The 20,562-nt window shown below is 43.8% G+C and overlaps 1 protein-coding gene across 1 annotated transcript in view; it reads left to right on the top strand.

The window, feature by feature from the left end:
- Positions 1-20,562, top strand: part of CHMP5 (charged multivesicular body protein 5) — an 87,783-nt gene that overhangs the window by 48,903 nt on the left and 18,318 nt on the right. Inside the window, exons 4-5 of the mRNA XM_015818180.1 lie at positions 13,164-13,257; positions 13,343-13,414. Coding sequence (XP_015673666.1) covers positions 13,164-13,257; positions 13,343-13,414 — 166 coding nt within the window. The remainder of the gene's footprint in view (positions 1-13,163; positions 13,258-13,342; positions 13,415-20,562) is intronic.

The raw sequence follows: 20,562 nt of genomic DNA, 5'->3' as shown, positions 1-20,562 counted from the left end.
TTCACCTACTTATGTAGAATAATATTTTGTGGAGTTAGGGATATTAATAGTAGTTTACTTTTAGTTGAATAGTATCCTGGGATTAGGTTTGGGAAGTCCGGGGGGTGGGGGGTGGGGGGTGGGGCTTTTATTATAGCATTGTGATGTACTTGTGATGTGTTTTTTTTTTATGATGAAAAATAATAAAAATTTATACTTGGGAACAAAAGCCTAGCACAGCACAATACCACTGAGGAAAAAAAACAAATCCAAGAAAAAACCAGCATGGTTGCACAAAGAACTCTCTAACAAACTAAAAGACAAAAAGGACAAATACAAAAAATGGAAAGAGGGGCACATGATTAAAGCAATTATCAGCAGACAGCCAGAACATGCAAAGATGAAGTCAGGAAAGCAAAGGCTCAGAACGAACAAAGACTTGCAACAGAAATCAAGGACAATAAAAAAAGATTCTTCCAACATATTAACAACAAGAAAAAAATCAAGGAAACTGTAGGCCCACTAAAGAGAGAAGATGGCAAGGAAATAACAGGCAACATGGAGAAAGCAGAGCTGCTCAACTGATACATGTGTTGCATGAATAACCTCTCTAGAGTCTGTACAGAAGGGATCTTGGGGCAACCACAAAGTGGGGCTGTTTGGAGAAAAGATCCATGATAACCCAAATCACTGTTTTCTGAGCTTTCTGGCAATTCCACAATAAAATCCATTGCTATTTCTCTCCATGGGGCTGTAGGATTTATGATAGGTTGCAGTAATCCTGGGGTCTTGCCAGGGCATCTCTTGATTGAGGCATAGACTGGGCAATTGACAACATAACTCTCAATGTCTCTTTTCATGCACAGCCATCAGAATTGGCGTTTCACAAGGTGGAGAATTTGAATGAATCCAAAATGTCCCACAGTCTTAATGTTGTGGCTGTATTGCAGCACCAGAGTTCACTGGCTCATGGGGATGTACAGTCTACCCCCATCCACGCCAAGTCTTCCCTTAGTGAAAGTTCTTCCCTATGTAGATGGAACCATTTCTCCATCACCAGACTCCCTTTCAATGCTTGGACTATATCTCCAGGTACTTGTTCTTTTGAGGTTTTTTGTTGCTTTGTGAGGACTGATGCATCTATTTATTTCGAAGGGATGATGGAATTGTCAACCTCCTATTAGGCATTGTTATAATGGCATGTGGGACAAGACATATGCCAGGAATTTTTTCCCCCAGGGAGGTAGCAGAGTGTGAAGTTGAACTGGTTGAAATATTGAGCCCATGTGACTTGTTTTGGTGATAGTTTTCTGAGGAGCTTTTAGTAGGTCCAAGTTCTTATGGTCAGTCAATACCTCAAAAAGGACTCTGCTGCCTTCTAGGAATTACCTCCAGGTGAGGAGGGCCCAATAGACTGTGTATGCTTCTTTCTCCCAAATGGCCCAGCGTTTTTCTGCTTCGGAGAGTTTGCGCAGAGTGAAGGCACGGGGTTGTAGTTCCCCTTCTGAATTCTTTGGAAGGAGTACTGCTCCCACTTCCATGTCACTACCATCTGCTTGAATGATAAATAGTTTCTCTGGGCCAGGGTGCTTTAGCACCAGCTTGGCCACAAAAAGATGTTTTAACTTCTCAAAAATGGCTGGCATTCCATTGTCCATTTCAGAGGTTGGTTTGGCTTAGGTTTAGTGTTTCCTTTGGTCTTGAATAAATTTGTGATCGGCAATGCTATTTGGGCAAAAGCTGGGATAAACTGTTGGTAAAAGTTACTGAAGCCAAGGAACCTCTGTAACTGCCTCCTGGTGTAAGGGGCTTCCTACTCCAGGATGGCATGCACTTTCTTCAGGTCCATTTCCACTCCCTCCTGGGGAATCCGGTACCCTAAATAGTCCAGTTTAGTCTTGTGAAATTCACACTTGGAGAATTTGGGCATACAATTGCCCCCCCCAAAAGTTTCTCAAGCACTGCCCTGACTAATTTCACGTACTCATCCAATGTCTCGGATCAGAGTTCCCTTCCTCTCACTGCTAGATCGGGTGAATTCTATAACCTCTACTCCTGTTCAGACCCCCTTTTTTGGTTTGGGTAGACCTTTCTCTCTTTCACGGGCCTTGGGACCAAATGGTAGGGATCGGTCGCAAGGAAGTGCACTCTGCCATTTGGGGTTTATTGCAGCAGAAGCACACAATGGGGTCCCAACATGGCTTGGGCAGCTTGGGGAGATCACCTCCCTTTCCCCCTTTCTGGGTGCTTTATTTCTCTGGAGTCTGGTGACTTCGGCCTTCTCACCGCGTATGCTTATGGAATTCGGCCAGATTGATTTCCACTTCATTGGCTAAGAAGTACCATCCTTGGAGGGTCCGTGGAGCTCCCTGGGACAAGCAGATGTAGTAATATCTATAGCTATCCCTCAGGAAAGCACAACTCTAGAAATAGGCATTGTTTCAAAAAGGATCTTTTACTGAGAGAAAGTGATTGCAGTGAAGAAAAGTGAAATCTGGAGTTCCTGCACAAAAGCATTAAACTAAAGGCACGTTTCTTTTAGCCCCACCCCAAGCCCCAATCCATCAGGAGCAATCTGCTGGCGTGAAGATGTGTGAGACCTTCGAGCTGAAAAGGTGATAACTGGCCATTCTCTGGCGCTTCATCCTTGCTAGCAGGCAAGAGTTTAAACAGATGGCCCCAAGGATTTTTCCATCTCCCTAATTCCCATGCAGATACATCGAAGCAAAAGTAGATACAATGCTGGAAAATCCTCAATCCACAATATCATGTGCTCCCCCTGTCTTGTTGATTGGCAGCTTTTCGATAGGGACCTGACATGTTTTCCCCCTAAAAGAAGGGGAGATCCCTTTGAAGAAGAGAAAAAATAAAGAAGGGATAAGAACTAGTGATTAGTTGTTCATTTTGATTTTTCAGGGTAGCGGTCATGAAAGTGTTTAATTAGTCTAGGAGTTTTTCCATTATTCTTTTGCACCCATTCAGGATGGACTCCAGGGAGGTTTTTCCATGTTACTAGGTATTGGGTGGCTCCTCCGTGCGTGAGTCTAGGATTTCCTTAATCTCAAAATGCTGTTCTTCCTCCACCATATTAGGTTCAGGTACTGGAGGGGGTGCTGGTCTTAGGGGTGAGACCACCTTTTAGGAGGATGCAATGGAACACTGGGTGAACTTTTCTCAATGACTTTGGTAGTTCTAACTCCACCAGGAGTTAGAATGGGTTAATAATTCTTTTTATGGGAAAGGGTCCTATATATTTTGGTCCTAACTTTTTTGAGGATTGCGGGGACTGTACAAACCGGGTAGACAGATATAGACGGTCTCCAATATGGAATGGTTTGGTCTCCATTCTCTTTTTTTCAGCTTGGGTTTTATAAGCTGCACGATCATCTGCAAGGGCTTTGTGCACAACGGGCCATATATTTTTCAGTTGATTGATCCACTCTTTTAAAGAGTGGATCATGGATTCTTGGGCTGGTAGTTCATGCATTGGGTCAAAATCTTATTCAGTCACCACTTGAAATGGTGTGAAGCCTGTGCTGGTGTGCACAACATTATTGTAGGCTACTTCAGCAAGTGGCAAGAGATTCATCCAGTCATCTTGTTGGTAATTAATGAAACAACTCAGGTATTGCTCAAAAAATTGTTCTGTCCTGCCATTTGTCTGCGGATAATAACTAGAATTGAGTGCTTGGTCGGTTCCTAGGAGGTCTGGAAAAGCTCTCCAGAACTTTGACATGACCTGGACTCCTCTGTCCAAGATAATTCGATGTAGTACTCCATATAAGTGGTAAATGTGGTGCAGGAACATCTTTGCCAGTGCTTCAGCTATTGGAAGTTTTTGGCAAAGGATGAAATGGACCTGCTTGGAGAATAAGTTAGTTATGAATTTTTGGGGAATTCCACAATAGAATCCATAGAAATCTCTCTCCAAGGTGCTGACAGATCAGCTACTGTTTGAAGTAAGCCTGGTGTTTTTCCCTGCTTCCACTTTGCGATCACATATATAAGGCAGCTGGAGACATAACTTTCGATGTCCTTTTTGAGTGAGGGCCACTAGAACTGTATTTTAAGAAGGTGTAAGGTTTTCACGAACCCACAATGTCCCACCAGCTTTGAATCATGGCACGTTTGCATGGTTTTTAGTCTCTGGCTGGCAGACACGTACTATTTCCCACCTACCATTGCTAGTCCACCCTGCATGGAGCAGAGATTTCTGTGGCTGCAAAACAACTCATCCATTTCCAAAGCCTTTTTAAAATTTGCTGCAATAACATTGTCTATAGGTGATTTCCCCTTCCCACTCTGCGCTCTGGTGGTTACCTAAGCTGCCAGCTGATATGAGGGGAGAAGAGGCTTTACTACCTTCGCCTTGGAGTTGTTATATTGTGGCATTCTTGACAAAGCGCCAGCCAGGAAGCCCCCCCCCCCGATAAGTAGCGCAGAGTGAAGTTGAAACACTGGAAGTACTGAGCCCATTGTGCTTGTTTTGGAGATAGTTTCTGAGGGAGGAGTTCAAAGCTTCCAGGTTTTTGTGATCAGTCCAGACTTGGAATGGAATTTTGCTCCCTTCTAGGAAGTGTCTCCATGTGAGTAGAGCCCATGTAACCACATAGGCCTTTTTCTTCCATACTGTCCACCGTTGCTTTGTTTCGGTCAGCTTCCGTGATGTGTATGCACATGACTGTAATTTCCCCTTCTCATTTTCTTGCAAAAGCACAACCCTAACTGCAACATCGCTGGTGTCAGCTTGGATGACAAAAGGTTTCCCAGGGTCTGGGTGTTTTAGCACCAGCTCAGCAGAGAAAAGTCTTTTGAGCTTTTTGAATACCGCTTGGCCTTCCATAGTCCATGTCAAGGGTTGGCTGGGTTTTGGTTTGTCTTCCTCTTTCATTTTTAGCAGGTTAGTGATGGGGAGGCCTATTTGAGCGAACGAGGGGATGAACTGCCAGTAATAGTTGGCAAATCCCAGGAAGCTTTGCAGTTGTTTCCTGGTTCGGGGAGGTGCCCACTACAGCACTGCCTGCACCTTTTCCAGATCCATCTCAACCCTCTCGTGAGAAATATGATAGCCCAGGTAGTTGATTTTTTTTCTGTGAAACTTGCATTTGGATAATTTGGCATACAATTTGGCTGCACAGAGTTTTTTCCATATAGCTCTGACCATCTTTACATGCTCCACTTTTGTTTCTGTGTAAATAAGGATGTCATCAAGGTACACTAGAACCCCCTTGTACAGATGTTCATGTAGCATCACATTTATCAGCTGCATGAACACTGTGGGTACTCCTTGTAGGCCAAAGGGGAGTACTTTGAACTGGAAACAACTGAGCGGGCAGTTATAAATGGTTTTCCACTCATCACCTACCTTGATTCTGACACAGTAATAAGCTACCCTCAAGTCTAGTTTTGAAAAAAAAATCCCTTTGGCTAGGTGGGCCAACATGTCCATCATGAGGGGAAGGTGGTACATGTTTCCTCCAGTCACCCATGGGTTCCATTTCTTCAGCCAGGCCAACCCCAGAACAAGGGGCCTCCATTCCTGGCGCTACTATGAAACTTAAAAGTCTCTGAGTGGGCTCCCATTTTCAACCCCAGGGACACAGTGGCAAAAGAGGCCAGGATGCCTCCTGCAGCTGACCCATCTAATTGGCCGAAGGCGATGGGGTTTTCAGCGTTCTCAAGCAGATTCCCAACTTCTCCATTAAGGCTCAGCTACACCAGGCATGTTGTACATCCCAAGTCTAGCAGTGCTTTTAGAGAAGCATCCTGCCCAGCATCAAGGAGGTGTAATTATATAGGCATGATCATAGGCGCGATCGGCCCACTTATCAAGGGGTCATCCTCATAGTCGGTATCTGAGAATCCTTGGTCTTCCTCCAATGGGGTCAGAGTTCCCTTCCTTTGTTTGGATGAAAAGTGGAATTCCATGACCTCGGTGTTCTTCAGAGCCGTCTCCTTTGCATGAGGTTGCGGTTTGGTGATTTTTCCACTTGGTGCCTGCTCTCCCTTCTTGGCTGGGGTCTTCACCCTGCATTTGGCCCTTGGTGGTATTCCTTCAGGCACTTGAAGCAGGCAGTGGAACTTACCAGCTGGAGTTGAGGTCTGGCTGTTTCCCTCTTCCTCTCTGGGGGCAACCTTTTCCAAACTCTGCTAGTGTGGTACTTATTACGGGTTTGGTCGATTTCAGCTTCCTCGGCTAGCCAGTCATGGAGGCATACAGGGTGCCCCCTTGCAATACAGGCATTGTACAGGTCATCATTTAGGCCATCTTTGAAACAGCTCAAGAGGATGTCCTCTGGCCAGTTGAGTCAACAAGCCAGTTCCCGAAATTCTTCAGTGTACTTGGCTACCAGGCGACGTCCTTGCCTCACTATTTTAATGCAATCTTGAGCTTTGCAGTTGGCCAGTGGGTCTTCAAAGTGCCATCTCAGGGCTGTTATGAAGTGTAGAAATTTTGCAGCTCTGGGGTGTTTGCATTGTGGAGTGTCACCATCCATCTGGCGGCAGCGCCTTCCAGTGCTAGGATGACTACCCTGACTTTGGCCCCCTCGGTGGGGATCTCGCAGCCATACTCTTCCATGTAGGTGAGAACATGGGCCAGGAAGAATCCAAGTTGCTGGAGCTCTCTATTGAATTTCTGTCTGAGGGGAGGTGCTTTGTGTTCATGTTGGTGATCCCCCTGTCTCCAACTCTTGGAGCATTCATTCCTCCAGAGTCCCCCGGTGTTGGGGTGCTGCCGGCAGCAGCTGCCGCTCCATCTGGGGTTCTACCCGTGCTCGTTGTAGTACTCCCCCATTCATGGCTCGATCTCATTCATCGTCATCCCTCATCGCTCTGGTTAGTGCTCCTCATGCCTTTAGATCTTGGAACACTTCCATCATGAAGCGCATTGTTTGATTTATGAGGGCATCCACGTGGTCATCGTCGTCATCGTCAAGCACCTCTAACTCTTCTCTCCATCCATGGCAGTGGCTGCCTCGGATGAGGGTGATTCCCTTTATCCTCCTCTCACAATCTTCCTTCTTCCTCACACCAATGAACCACCTCGGCTTTGAGGAGCCCTCCAGGCTAACAGCTCCCTCAATCCCTTCGACGGGGTTTGCACTGGGGTGAGTTTGGCATCATCTTCCCCCCAGCATTTCATTTTCTTCTGGTCACTGCCTTTGTTAGACATCTTTTGCACGGTCCCCACGATAGGGGAGGTGCCTCTTTGGGTTGACCACTTTGCAGATTTCGCCTAATGTAAGGTCCTGCTACACCCTCAGGAAAGCACAACTCTTGAAACAGGCATTGTTTCAAAAATAATCTTTTACTGAGAGAAAGTGATTGCAGAGAAGGCAGAATCTGAAGTTCTGCCAGCGGTCATTTCCCTTGTTTAATGGGTCAGATGCAGGTCTCTGCTCATCGGTCAATAAGAGGGTCCTCAAATCGCCTTCTCAAGGCTCGCATAAAGGCATTTAAATGATACAGTGCAATGGCATCATCGTCATGGAGAGCCACTAGCCACTCCACTCATCCCCATCCAAAGTTAAAGCCAAACAATCAACGCAGGCTGCATTGTCTGGATACACTGTCCCATATCACTCCATGTAATGCCAGATTTGAGCCAAAAAGTATGCCAATCACTTCGAGTTCCCATCAAACTTAATCATCAGGGTAGGTGGTTGACAGTCTGCCTGAACCAAGAGTGGAGCCGGGGGCTAGCAGAGCAGCCAGTGCCGGAGCAACTGTGGGACCTGGTTAAGCCATTGGTGGAGGACCAGGTGCTCTGGTGGCAGGGTGCGGCATGGGGCTGTCACCCCCTGGGCTGGATGATTACTCATTTCCAGTCCTTGAAATTTCTCCCTCAATTAGTCCACTGCAGGGCTGAGTGACAGATGGAAATTTCCAATTAACAGGGTCATTACACTTTGCAGCTTTTCAGTGGCTTCCTCACACGATGTTTACCCCTGGATAGGGCTCTTCAGGTTTGCCTATTCTACCTACTCCTCAAGACCATCGGGCCTTCAAGCCTTGGAGGGAGGATTCCTCAGTTTGCTCCTCTGGTGCAGCAGTTGGCCCCATAGGTTTCCCCCCAGTAGCCTTCGGGCAGGCTCTGGCAGCCTAAGCAGCTTGGGCTCCCTGTGGTGGTTCCAGGGTTTCAGATTCTGGTTTCTCTCTAGGTTTCTTCCCCTGCTCTGGTTCATTCCCTGGAGCAGTTGCACAACCTCCTCAGCAGGTAGTTTCCACTAGATAAGTTGTTTCTGGAGATTCAGCTTAATGTCATCCGTCCCACTCATTCATCTAGCAGAGAAAGATTCCTGGTCGTTTGTTTTACCAAGGGTATACTTTACTGAAACTTAAATGATTACAGAAGTAATGTAAGCTGAATTTCAAGTTTTCCCGTGCAAAAAGCAGAAAGGAAAGTTCCCTCTCCCCCCCCCCCCGGCTTCCCCCAATTATCTGCAAATGTCCAATTAGATACTTGTATATTGTTCAGGAAACAGATGCTCAGTTCCCAGCTCTGCATATTGTTAATGATCTTGGCTAGCTGGAGCTTCTCACATGGCTCAGCTGGGCTCTCATCCTCCCCCCCCCACATTCTTCACACTCCAAACTTTCCCTCTCCCCCCCATGCTAATGTCTTGCTGCCAGCTCATGAAGCTTAAATAGTTGAGATGCAGCCATGACATTTTATGAATCAACTATTACCTGTTGCTTATGAAAATTGACTTATTTGGGGGTTGGAATGGAGTGATGTCTCCAGCCTTGGATAGAACATCTATTAAAGGAAATAAACCGTCTCATCGTAAATTACCAAAGCCTTTTTTTTGAGATGGTGGTCATTTTAGCACTGGTAGATTTGTAGAGGCAAAAAAAATAATAATGAATTTGCTAGAGTATATACTTTTTTTCAGAATGAAATAAATCTTTTTCAAGAATCGATATGATAAGGATTTCTAAATATCTTGTGAATAAAAATTTAAAAATTCATATATTACCTAAATCAGTGGTGGCAAATCTATGGCACGGGTGCCAGAGGCGGCACTCGGAGCCCTCTCTGTGGGCACACATGCTATTGCCCCAGCCTTGCCTCCGCCCACGGCCCCCTCCTCACCAGCAGCCTCCCTGGAGGAGAGTCGCTCGCCCTGAGTGTGGCCCACATGGAACAGCGCAGCCAAGAACATGGCAGCCAGGCAGCGTAGACAAGACTCTGCCCTCACACCCCAACACGCACAGTTGATGCTGCGTGGCGTGGCCAGAGGGCGTGGCCGCCATGGTGCTGCTGGGCTGCCTGGGCGATCTGTGTTGGGCCCTGGAGACAGTGAGTAGCCCTGCGGGCAGGTAGGGTGGGGCGGAGCAGGGGGTGGAGCAGGGGCAGGGCAGGGAGTGGAGCAGGAGCGGGACCAGTTTTTGGGCACTCGGTCTCTAAAAGGTTCACCATCACTGACCTAAATCTTCCTCTGACTATAACCCAGTTCTTTTGATACTTAGAAAAAAGATCCTGAATTATAAATAGATATTAAATGAATCTATTTTACAAAAAGAGATGGTTGCAAAGGACTGCAAAAAGAAATTAAATTAATATTTTGATACTAATGTAGATAAAGGGACAAATTTAATTTGAGGAGTGGCCACAAAAAAGAGGGAATCAACCTATTTTCCAAAGCACCAGAAGGCAGGACAAGAAGCAACAGATGGAAACTAATCAAGGAGAAAAGCAGCCTAGAATTAAGGAAAAGTTTCCTGACAGTGAGAACAATTAACCAATGGAACAGGTTGCACTCAGAAGTTGTGGATATTCCATCACTGGAAGCTTTTAAGAAGAGACTGGACAGTCATTTGTGTGAAATAGTATAAAGTCTTCAACTTGTGCAGGGGATTCGACTAGAAGATCTTCAAGATTCCTTCCAACTCTATTATTCTAGTATTAATTACTGTTTGGGATACCAGTAAAGCGGTGAAGAGGGGCTATTTTTTAAAATACAATCGTCTAGATAAGAAGAAATCCCAGGAAAAGATGCAAAAGATATTGATGAAATCTGAAAAAAAAAATTGAACTGCAAAAACTATCAGTGGATACTAAAATTTTATATCAAATTAAACTGTTACATCAACAATTGACTATGTTAACAGATTGAAAAAAATCCATGAAGGCTGACAATGTAATAACAGATAATAGTCATACTAAAAAGTCCTTTCACAGTTTTTACTCCAGTCTTTTTATGAAGAAGAATTTTATACTTGATATGTATAAAATAAATGATTATCTGCAAAGACAACATTAACCAAACTTTCACAAATTCAGAGAGAATTTATGTGTAATCCAGTAAACTACCTTTGAAATTATCAGAAACTATTAAAAAATGAAAGCAGATAAAGCTCAAAATCCAGATGGTCTCACAAATCAATATTATCATTTTTTGGTGACCAACTCATTCAGCCATTAAAAAAGAAGCCAACATTGAGTTATTATCAAAGGAAGGTCAAGATGTCCTAAGGATAAAAAACTATAGATCAATTTTATTACTAAATAGTAACTGTAAACTTTTTGTTGCAATTTTGGCAGAAAGATTGAAGAAGATTTTACAGGCATTTAATAATAATAATAATAACAACAACAACAACAACAACAACAAACACAACAAAACAACTGTCATCATTATATTACTACTACTACTACTACTACTACTACTACTACTACTACTACTACTACTACTATTAGATCTGGCTTAAAGAGTCGGTAACTCTCCAAAACAACAGCTATTTGAGCTGGAGGGCCATGAATTAAGATTTGATAGCACACTTAATTTATTGTATAATAAGATTAAGTAAATGTTATTTTCAACAACCATTTTGTTAGACCTGCCATTCTAACAGTTTGGCATACATACAATGTTCTCTGTAAAGATGCCTCTTTAGGTGTCATCCCAGGAAGCTTCTTTTAGAAAAGAAATGGTGGCAAGGTCAGATTGGTGAATTTATGGTCAAATAATATTTAATTATGGTGACACTTTCCTCAAATCTAAAGAGAAGTTGGAATTAGAAGGATGTGTCTACCATTGGTTTACATATTTATATTTGACAGAAGGATTTAAATTAAATAAAAAAAATCTTATAGATTTGACTTTGAAAAAAAAGGAAATTCAGTGGTGTAGTAATGATGAAAATATTATTGCTAAGGTTTATAAATTAATACTGAAATTGAACTTGGAGAATGGGTATGTGAAATATTGTATGATACAATGGACAAAGAATTTTGGATATAATATGCTTGAACAACGGTAAAATGTGGATGAAATTATAATATAAAATAATTTTTTTATAAAATGATGAACCCTTGATATCTAACACCAGATAAATTGTCAAAAATGTATAAAGGTATTCTAATATATGTTAAAATGTAAATTAAAGAAAGATTTTTTTACCATTTATGATAGACTAGTGACAAAGCAAGAAAATATTTGGGCAAGATTTAAATCTTAATATTGAAGATTCTTAAAGTTGATATAAAGATAAAACCAGAGACTTTTTTTTGAGCTTAAGGAACAGAGAACTTTAAAAAATGAAACTTTGATGTTATATATGCTGACAGCAGCAAGAACTCTATGCAGAAAAATAGAAAGACATTTTGATTCCCACAGTGAATGAATGGGGCAAAAATTGATGGAGTTAGCAGAAATAGTTAAATTGACTGCTTTGATTAGATAAGATAAGATAAGATAAGATAATCTTTATTTTCATTTTTTTACAGTGGGCATAACGGCACACATCAAAAATGAAATTTTTGTTTCTATTTAGAAAATACTTCTGGACTTTGCTTCAAGTGGAAAAAAATGAAACTTTGATTTTGGATTATGCTGATGAGATAGGCTTGTTATTATATAAATGACTAGTATATATTAGAATAGAATAGAGTTGGACGGGATCTTGGAGGTCTTCTAATCCAGCCTGCTGCTCAGGCAGAAGAACCTATACCATCTCAGACAAGTGACTGTCCAGTCTCTTCTTAAAAACCTCCAGTGATGGAGTGCCCACAATTTCTGAAGACACGTTGTTCCACTGGTTAATTGTCTTCACTGTTAGGAACTTTCTCCTTAATTCCAGGTTGCTTCTCTCATTGGTCAGTTTCCAACCATTGTTTCTTGTCCTGCCCTCTGGTGCTTTAGAGAATAAATTGACCCCCTCTTCTTTGTGGCAGCCTCTCAAATACTGGAATACTGCTATCATGTCACCCCTGTTTCTTCTTTTCTTATTATGTACTAGCTGTACCCGGCCACTCAGCCAACAGATGGCGCTATTTTTCAAAAAAAGCATGTTTTTACCTGTCACAGGTGTGACATCTATATAATAGTAGGTATATAAAAACACGCGTGTATTCGAATGCAACGTTGTGTCAAAATTTCAAAGCAATCGGTGAAGAACTTTTGGAGATTTAAGATTTTGAACAAACGAACATTTACATTTTTATTTATATAGATTATAGATTATTATTTAATAATACTATGTAATATTATGTAATATAATTATGTAAAAATAAAAAGTTGACATTGTACGTTATTTATTCTATTGAGCCAAAGAGTTGGAAGTCAATTTTTTCTTTTTTCTTTTATCCTACACTTTTTCCTCTTTACCTTTTCCTCCCCCTTTTCCTAATTATTGTCATTTTCTTTGTATTTCTGTATTTTTTATATTTTGATAAACTAGTAAATTTGTAACTCAAAACAGTATCTATTTAAATTGAAAGCTAACTTTTCTTTAATCTTCAGACTGAATAGATGCAGAATTAAAATATGGCAGCACCTTGCTGACTATCTCAGATCCCAAAAAGCTAAGTTACCCCGGCTGATACTTGAATGAAAATCTATTAAAGAACTTTGAACTGGCAAGTGAAGAAAATTCCCAAAGAAGGCACTGGCAAAACAGTAATATATTATTCCCAAGAAAACGCATTTAGTCATCAGGAGATTTTGTTTTCGAATCATTGGAAGCCAGTTATATTTATTATAAGAACTTATGCTGCTCTATGAGCATAGTAAAGATTTGATTTGATTTATTATAGGAACTGACATGCTCATTTTTATTTCAAGTCCTATATTTGGGGACTGCGACTCAAATTTGTACTGTTGGATTTGTAATATTTATGAAAGTCAAGTAATACTGCAATTGTACCATGATTTTAAGCTTATATGTTATTAATATAGGTACGAAAACCAACGGGATAATCTTGCCCAGCAATCTTTCAATATGGAACAAGCCAACTATACTATCCAGTCCCTAAAAGATACAAAAACAACGGTAAATCTTCCTTTCATTTCCATGTGTATTTATTTATTGTATATGTATTAATGAGTCTAACTATTTTATCTGGTAACTTTTTTAGGTTGATGCTATGAAGCTAGGAGTGAAGGAAATGAAAAAAGCTTACAAGCAAGTAAAAATTGATCAAATTGAGGTGAGTTTTAATGTAACTTAAAAAAACACTATAATATTATAACATCTGCATCCACTATCCAGACTTTTTTGTCTGTCTTGTCAACAATTGTTAAGTCTGGGGTGTTATGTGACAGGTGCCTGCCTGTCTCCATATAGATGGAGACAACAGAATAGAAGAGAAAGAACTGGAGAAGATAGCAAAATACAAAGACCTGCAAATAGAAATAAAATGACCGTGGCAAAATAAAGCAAAGGTAGTGCCATAGTCATAGGAGTAATCCCAAAACATCTGGAGCACCACTTGAACACCATCGATATTGACAAATTCACCTCATTCAATTGCAAGAGGCAGCTTTACATTGAATAGCTTTACATTGAACAGCTTGAACAGACTGGTCCAGTTTGAACATCTGGCCGACTATGCGACAAAAAGTGTCTTTCCCATAAAAACTATGGTGATACATAAATTATAGAAACTCATACTGGCTCAGTAGTCGCCCAGGTCAACAAGGACTGCAGTAGGAATTGGACTTCCTGGACATCTGGTGAAAAATGGGATATAGGACTAGGACTGATGGCTGAGCAACTAGGGCCAGCAGCTGCAGAGCTGCTAGAAGGAAAGGTGTTTACCTGTCACAACTGTACCATGATTGAAAACAAAGAAATAATGATCTTTATTACAGATCAAGTCCAATGAGAAGATGATATTTGAAATGAATGTACCAGCTCTTTAAATCCAGAATCAGAAATAACAGAACAGAGGCTAGAAGATCAATGTTAATTTATAATATGAAATAAAGTATTCACAGAAGCAGAATTGGAAGAATTGCAAAGGTGTACCCAGGACAAAGAAATCAAAGCCTTGCCAGAAGTAACTTAGTTTACAGAGGCAATCCCTGGAAATTGGCAGTAGTGGAAACCATCACAGGTATAGAATTGTTCTCCAGCATGATCAGTGGAGAATCCACAACAGATGGGTTGATCCTTGTCTTCCTGCCCAGAGACTAAGTCAATCAACCTTTGCCACGCCTCTTCCCCTGGGCTAGTAGACCCAGTCTCGACTTAGTCTTCGCTCCAGTAAGACGTGGTAAGATTGGCTCAGTCTTTAGGGACAGATCAGGTATTGTTCTCTGTTGTTTATTCCCCATCTATTGTGGATTTTTTCTCCAGTCGCTGTGCCTTCACAGCGCAGGTTGAATCATCCGGGTTTTCAGAGGTTTTGAGGCTTCAACTGAAGCCTTGTATACAGCCCTTTGTAGTACGGCCGTTTCGGCATGCGCCAGCAGACGCCACATGGAGGCTCGCTGGTTTTTCCCTTTGATTGTCTCCCCTTGCTTGGTTTCCATCTTGTGTCGATCGGGTTGGCAGCGCATCGCTTGAATGCTTGATTCTGGCCGCCTTTTGTTCCGGGCGTAGGCTGAAGCCTCAGCTACTTTCATTTTTGCCAGGTAGCGGTCGCTATCTTGGTTTTACCATTGCATTGGTCTTGCCTTCACTAAGTGAAACACAGTCACTAGGTGAGACACATGTGGGTTGGACGTTACCTGGCTTGCCATCACTAACTGAACCATTTATGAACTGGCTGTTGGTGGTCTCGCCACCACAATTGAATCGACCAGAGCACTGGACGTGCTCTTACTATTCCTATTGCCATCAGGAGCATTGCAGGGGTGAGGGCAGTACCATTAATTTGGTTCTGCAGTTCACGTTGGAACCTTGAGTACACTGTTTCTTACATTGAGTGGCCCAGCCATTATCAGTACTCTGCTCCTACTATTGAGATCCCTCTCAGCACATCAAGGGGATATCTCTGATTGCGATGGCAGACAACTTGGCATCTCAGATGTCACAGGAAGCCTCTCGGCACTTCCACGAAAAGGAAGTCCAAGTTCTCCAAACAGGAGGCGGCTGGTAGACCTAGGACCAAGGCTATTTCTGTCAAGAAATCTTCTAGGATGGCTGAAAAGGAGGCCAGCAGGAGGCTCCAGGCCTTAGAGAAACATTTCTCCGAGGCACAAAGCGACAGAGTGTAGGAGGTCTGGGCTAAAGACCTCCTCCGTTTTACAACCTTTTGCTATTAAGGTGATCTTGCAGCTTCTAAAAGGATCTTGATTGTTCTGGCCATAACCATTAATCTGGCTTACCACCATTAAGTGGATTACATGTGTGCTGGCTGATACCATAAAGTTGGTCTTGCCATCACTGAGTGGATCGCATGTGGGCCGACCGTGGCCATTGAGTTGGCCTTACAACCAACTCGGGCAAGAAGAGGCCCTCTGTGGCTGTTGGGAAGTCAGCAGGAGACACCAGGCTTTAGTGCAACAATGCCCCAAAGTGGAAAAGCGAGGTGTCAAGGCAGCAGCAGGGCAGGTCTCCCATGTTCCAGGGGAGGCATTGGTTTTTGGCCCACAACACGCTCCTTCAACCTCGACTGTCTCAAGTGACGGGTCTCCGAATAGGGGAAAGCAGGCTGCGTCTGCGATAAGGGTTCGGCCTACTAGGCATCTGAATACTCCTTAATTGTTACATCAAGGGTCGGATTCCATTCAATTCAGCCCTCCTGGCCTCAAATATATTTAGCCTCCTCCCCTTCGTTGGGTCTTCTCAGGCCTCAGGACCTTGGACCTATATAAGGAGGCGAGCATAACAACTGCTATCTCGGGCTCACACAAGATTCCGGCCTAGCGTTAGCTACCTCCTTATCCTGACAGGAGAAAGTATGTTGGCCGCACCATTACGTTGGTCTTACTGTCACTAGTTAGGACTAGTGCACTGGTTGTTGCCATTAAGTTGGCCTCAACTTCACTAAGTGAACTACTTGTGAGCTGGCCGCTACCACTGAATTCGAGTTTGGCCACCACAGAGACACTGACCAGAGCACTGGACATGCTCTTACTGGTCCTGCTGCCATCAGGAGTGTTACATGAGTGAGGGCAGTACCATTAATTTGGTCCTGCAGCCACGTTTAACCCCTGAGTACAACTGTTCATTCCATCGAGTGGCCATGCCACTATCAGTATTCTGCTCCTTACTATTGAGACCCCTCTAAGCACACCACTGAGACGTCTCCTTTGAGATCCCTCTCGGCATACCACCGAGATATCTCTGATTACAATGGCAGACAACAATGCAATGGCAGACAATGATGCAACAGCAGACAACAATGTACCTCAATCCTCTATTTTAAAGGGGATTAAATACTCATTTGGCATACGAGAGGTTCAGGCATGAACACTCCAATCCGTATTGGCCGGCATCTGAATGGGGGGGGGAACCTCCTGAGGTCCTTTGGTCTATCGTAAGCCTACCAATGCATTCCCATTCTTCCTGGACACCAGCAATTCCCCGGCCTCTCTTCGGCCCTCAGGGTGTATATAGGGCCCTGGCAACGCTGGTTGCGCATTTCAGGACCGACCGATGCGCATCCAGTGTTATCTGGGCGATATTCTTGTTCCACCCTCCTTGGTTCAGTCGGATCTGTCAGGCTTGCCATTGTCTGTCAAGACCCTCCAAGTCACGGGCTTCTGTAAATTCTCGGAAGAACCAGACAGTTCCCTCCTCCTGCCTCCTTCGCCTGGGTGCGGTGAATAGAGACAAGGAAATGCGAGGTCAACCTGTCTTGGGAACGGCTAGACTACATTCGATCCCTGGTCATCCAGGTACAAAGGGAACGGGTAGTCGCCCTGACTAGGCTCTTCCAATTATTTGGAAATATGATTTCCTGCATAGCGATAGTGCCGTGGGCCAGACTACACTTCAGGAACCTGCAATGGTTCTGGCTTCCGTTCCAGAGACTGGACACCAGTTTCTCCAGGTCAAGGGTAAAGGTTCTGTCTCAGACCCTAAGATCCTCCCAGTGGTGGATCTCCCCAGTGACAGCAAGGGGGACCTTGTTCAAGGAACCCACCTGGATCATCCTGACTTTGGATACCAGCTTGTTCGGCTGGAGAGCGCGCTTACAAGCACAGCTGGTTCAGAGCCAGTGGTACCGGTCAGACCTGAAACACAACATAAGCTGGTCGGAATTCAGAGCTATACACTTGGCTCTAATCCACTATCGCAGCACAGTGACAAGACAACACGCTCCAGTCCTCACAGACTACGTGGCGGCGAAAGCCCATGTCAATCGGCAGGGGGGTACCCACTCCAGGTCCCTCATGGCTGAGGCTCAGTGATTGAGAACCTGGGCAGAGACCAACCTCTCCCTCGGGCCGAACTCATCTCGGGAGAGGCGAATCGGCAGGCGGGTTTTCGCTCGAACAGACGACAGTGGATCACTTTGAATGGAGCCTGCATCCAGATCTCTTCTGGGAGACATCGGAGAGGTTCGGTCTTCCAGTACTGGCTTTATTCATTACTCTGTCGAATTCCTAGTCCCCAAGGCTCTTTCCCTGGTTTCCATCTCCAGGGGCGGAAAGGGCAGATGCCCTCTGCTACCGTGACCAGGGGTCTGTTATTTGCGTTCCCTCCTCTTCCTCTGACTTAGGCAGTTCTCCGTAAGATACTGCAGGAAGAGCAGAGGTGATACTGGTTGTTCCACACTGGTCAGATGGCCGTGGTTGCCGTACTCGTGGGTCTCTCGATCTCTCCGTGGAGGATACCGCCAGCTTGAACTTCCCCCAGCCAGGGGATTCTACAACACCCTGCGTACCAGTGGCTCCGGTTGACCACCTGGCATTTGAACGACGGCTCCCGACATGAGAGTTCTACTCATCAGACGTCGTTACTGTGATTCAGGCTTAAAGATGGCCCTCATCTAACAGGAATTATGATTCCACATGGAGAGATTTCGGTACCCAGTGTGGGGAGCAACAATTGAGACCATCGATGATCACTATTCCCAAAAATCTTGGATTATTTCTTGGGAGGGATTCAAGAAGGGCTAGACGCCCTATACAATCCACAGCTAAGTGCTACCCGTTCCACGGTGCTTCTATAAGACAACTCTGGGTCCTTGGCTCAGCATCCCATGGTACCCCCTTGGTTAAGGGAGCAACCAACACCAGACCGCCCGGGGTTCACAGATATCCCTTTTGGGATTTGTCCAGGGTCCTGCAGACCCTCACTTCACCTCCATTTGAACCATCAGAACCTACTCTCTGAGGTTTCTGACGCTTAAGCTCGCTCCTTTCGTGGCCATTACATCAGCTGGGCACATTTCTGACCTGGCAGTTCTGTCTATCAGTTCTGTCTATGCATCTCCCATATCGACAGGATGGTCCTGTGATTGGCCCCCTCTTAGTTCCCAAGATCAATTCTTGTTTCACAGGGTGCTGGAGATCGTGCTGCCAGATTTTTGTCTCAGTCATCTCACGACTTGGAACGTAAATGGCACATCTCAGACGTTCGCTGAGTCTTACATCACTACGTTATGAGTGCGCACCTTTTCGCAATCTGCAGCCCTCTTCGTTGCATTCCATCCCCCTTCAATGGGCCTGAGGATATCTGCCCCTACCATTGGCAGATGGCTTAGGACTTACATGTCAGGAGCGTACCTGGCACACTCCTTGCCGATTCCCAGTTGTGCTGTGCTGCACCCTCAGAGGCATGGGCGACACAGGCGTTGATCGCGGAAACTTGTAGAGCAGCGACGCAGTCGTTGCCTTCCTCTTTTGCGAGCCATTATAACCTGGATAGGTTCACCTTGGCGGAGGTCACTCTTGGTTGGAAAGTTTTCCGCCAAGTAGTACCAGACAGTGGGACACAGGCCCAGACTGTTTCCCACCCAAGGGGACAGTGAGGCTTCGGTATATCCCATCTGTTGTGGATTCTCCATCGATCATGTTGGAGAAGGGGAGTTGTTTTATCTGAACGCCTTTTCTCAGCATGACGATGGAGAATCCACTGCCCCCCATTTAGGTCCGTCAGGTCCTGTCGGGTATTTGAGCCACCACATGGTAATGTCATCAATGGCTACAACTTCGTCGAGACTGGGTCTACTAGCCCAGGGGAAGAGGTGTGGCAAAGGTTGATTGACTTAGTCTCTGGGCAGGAAGACAAGGATCAACCCATCTGTTGTGGATTCTCCATCGTCATGCTGAGAAAAGGCGTTCAGGTAAGACAATGCCCCTTTTCATATGGAAACAAGGCATCCCCTTTTCATATGGAAACAAGGCATCAACTCCTCTGCCTCAGAAATAACAAAGCCCTCTAACTAAAGAAGTAGAAGAATTAAAACAAAGAATGATTTACCCTCTAGAACAGCACAAAAACAACAGAATAAGGTTGCCTGCATTGAAGCTTGTTCCAAAGAAACAGCACAAGCATTAAAAGATGCCAATATTGCAATAATCAAATATAACCACCAGCTCACTACAAGAAACAAATCAATTAATGTACATCACAGTTGCAGTTACACCTGGGATATAAAATCAACAAAGAAGAAAAAACCAAACAGTATACTGCCAATATGGAAGATTAGGCTGAAAAAAAATTAGCAAGCTGAAATCACATGCAAATAAGCTAAAACAGATGCAAGAAAAGAAACTGAAGAACAAGACCAAAGAATATCTAATCAAGGAATATCACTTAGAAAAAAGGAAGATTAAGAAAGCACTGGAAATAATAAAACAGCAAACAACATTTATAGCCAAGAAGATTAGCAAATACAAAGCTTGAATTGCAAAGTATAGGCAGAACTTCCAATTTCAATCTAATCAGAAAATTTTCAGCAATCCCTCAATAGAGAGACTGCAGTGAATCAATCAGTATGAGTAGAGTAGAGTAGAGTAGAGTAGAGTAGAGTAGAGTAGAATAGAATAGAATAGAATAGAATAGAATAGAATAGAATAGAATAGAATAGAAGCTGGAAGGGACCTTGGAAATGTTCTAGTCCAGCCCCCTGCTCAAGCAGGAGAACCTATACCAGTGGTAGTCAACCTGGTCCCTACTGGCCACTAGTGGGCGTTCCAGCTTTCATGGTGGGCGGTAGGGGTTTTGTCTGATACTGAAGCACTTTCCTTTTATTTAAAATTTAATTGACTTTTTAAAAAATTTTCATAGCATTATTTAAAAACATTTTCATTAGGTTTTCATAAAATTCCCCGTGACAATTTAAATTTCTGAAAATATACTATTTGTATCGCCCGCGCATAAGTTTAGTTCACGTTATGTAAGTGAAATTAAATGGCGCTATAGTGCGACCGCAAACAAAAGAGCCTCGTCTCA

This window comes from Protobothrops mucrosquamatus, unplaced genomic scaffold (genome assembly GCF_001527695.2).
Source record: "Protobothrops mucrosquamatus isolate PMUCROS unplaced genomic scaffold, P.Mucros_1.0 scaffold_134, whole genome shotgun sequence".
Classification (NCBI taxonomy): domain Eukaryota; kingdom Metazoa; phylum Chordata; class Lepidosauria; order Squamata; family Viperidae; genus Protobothrops; species Protobothrops mucrosquamatus.
The sequence above is the reverse complement of the archived record's forward strand: the minus strand, read 5'-3'. Positions and strand labels throughout refer to the sequence as shown.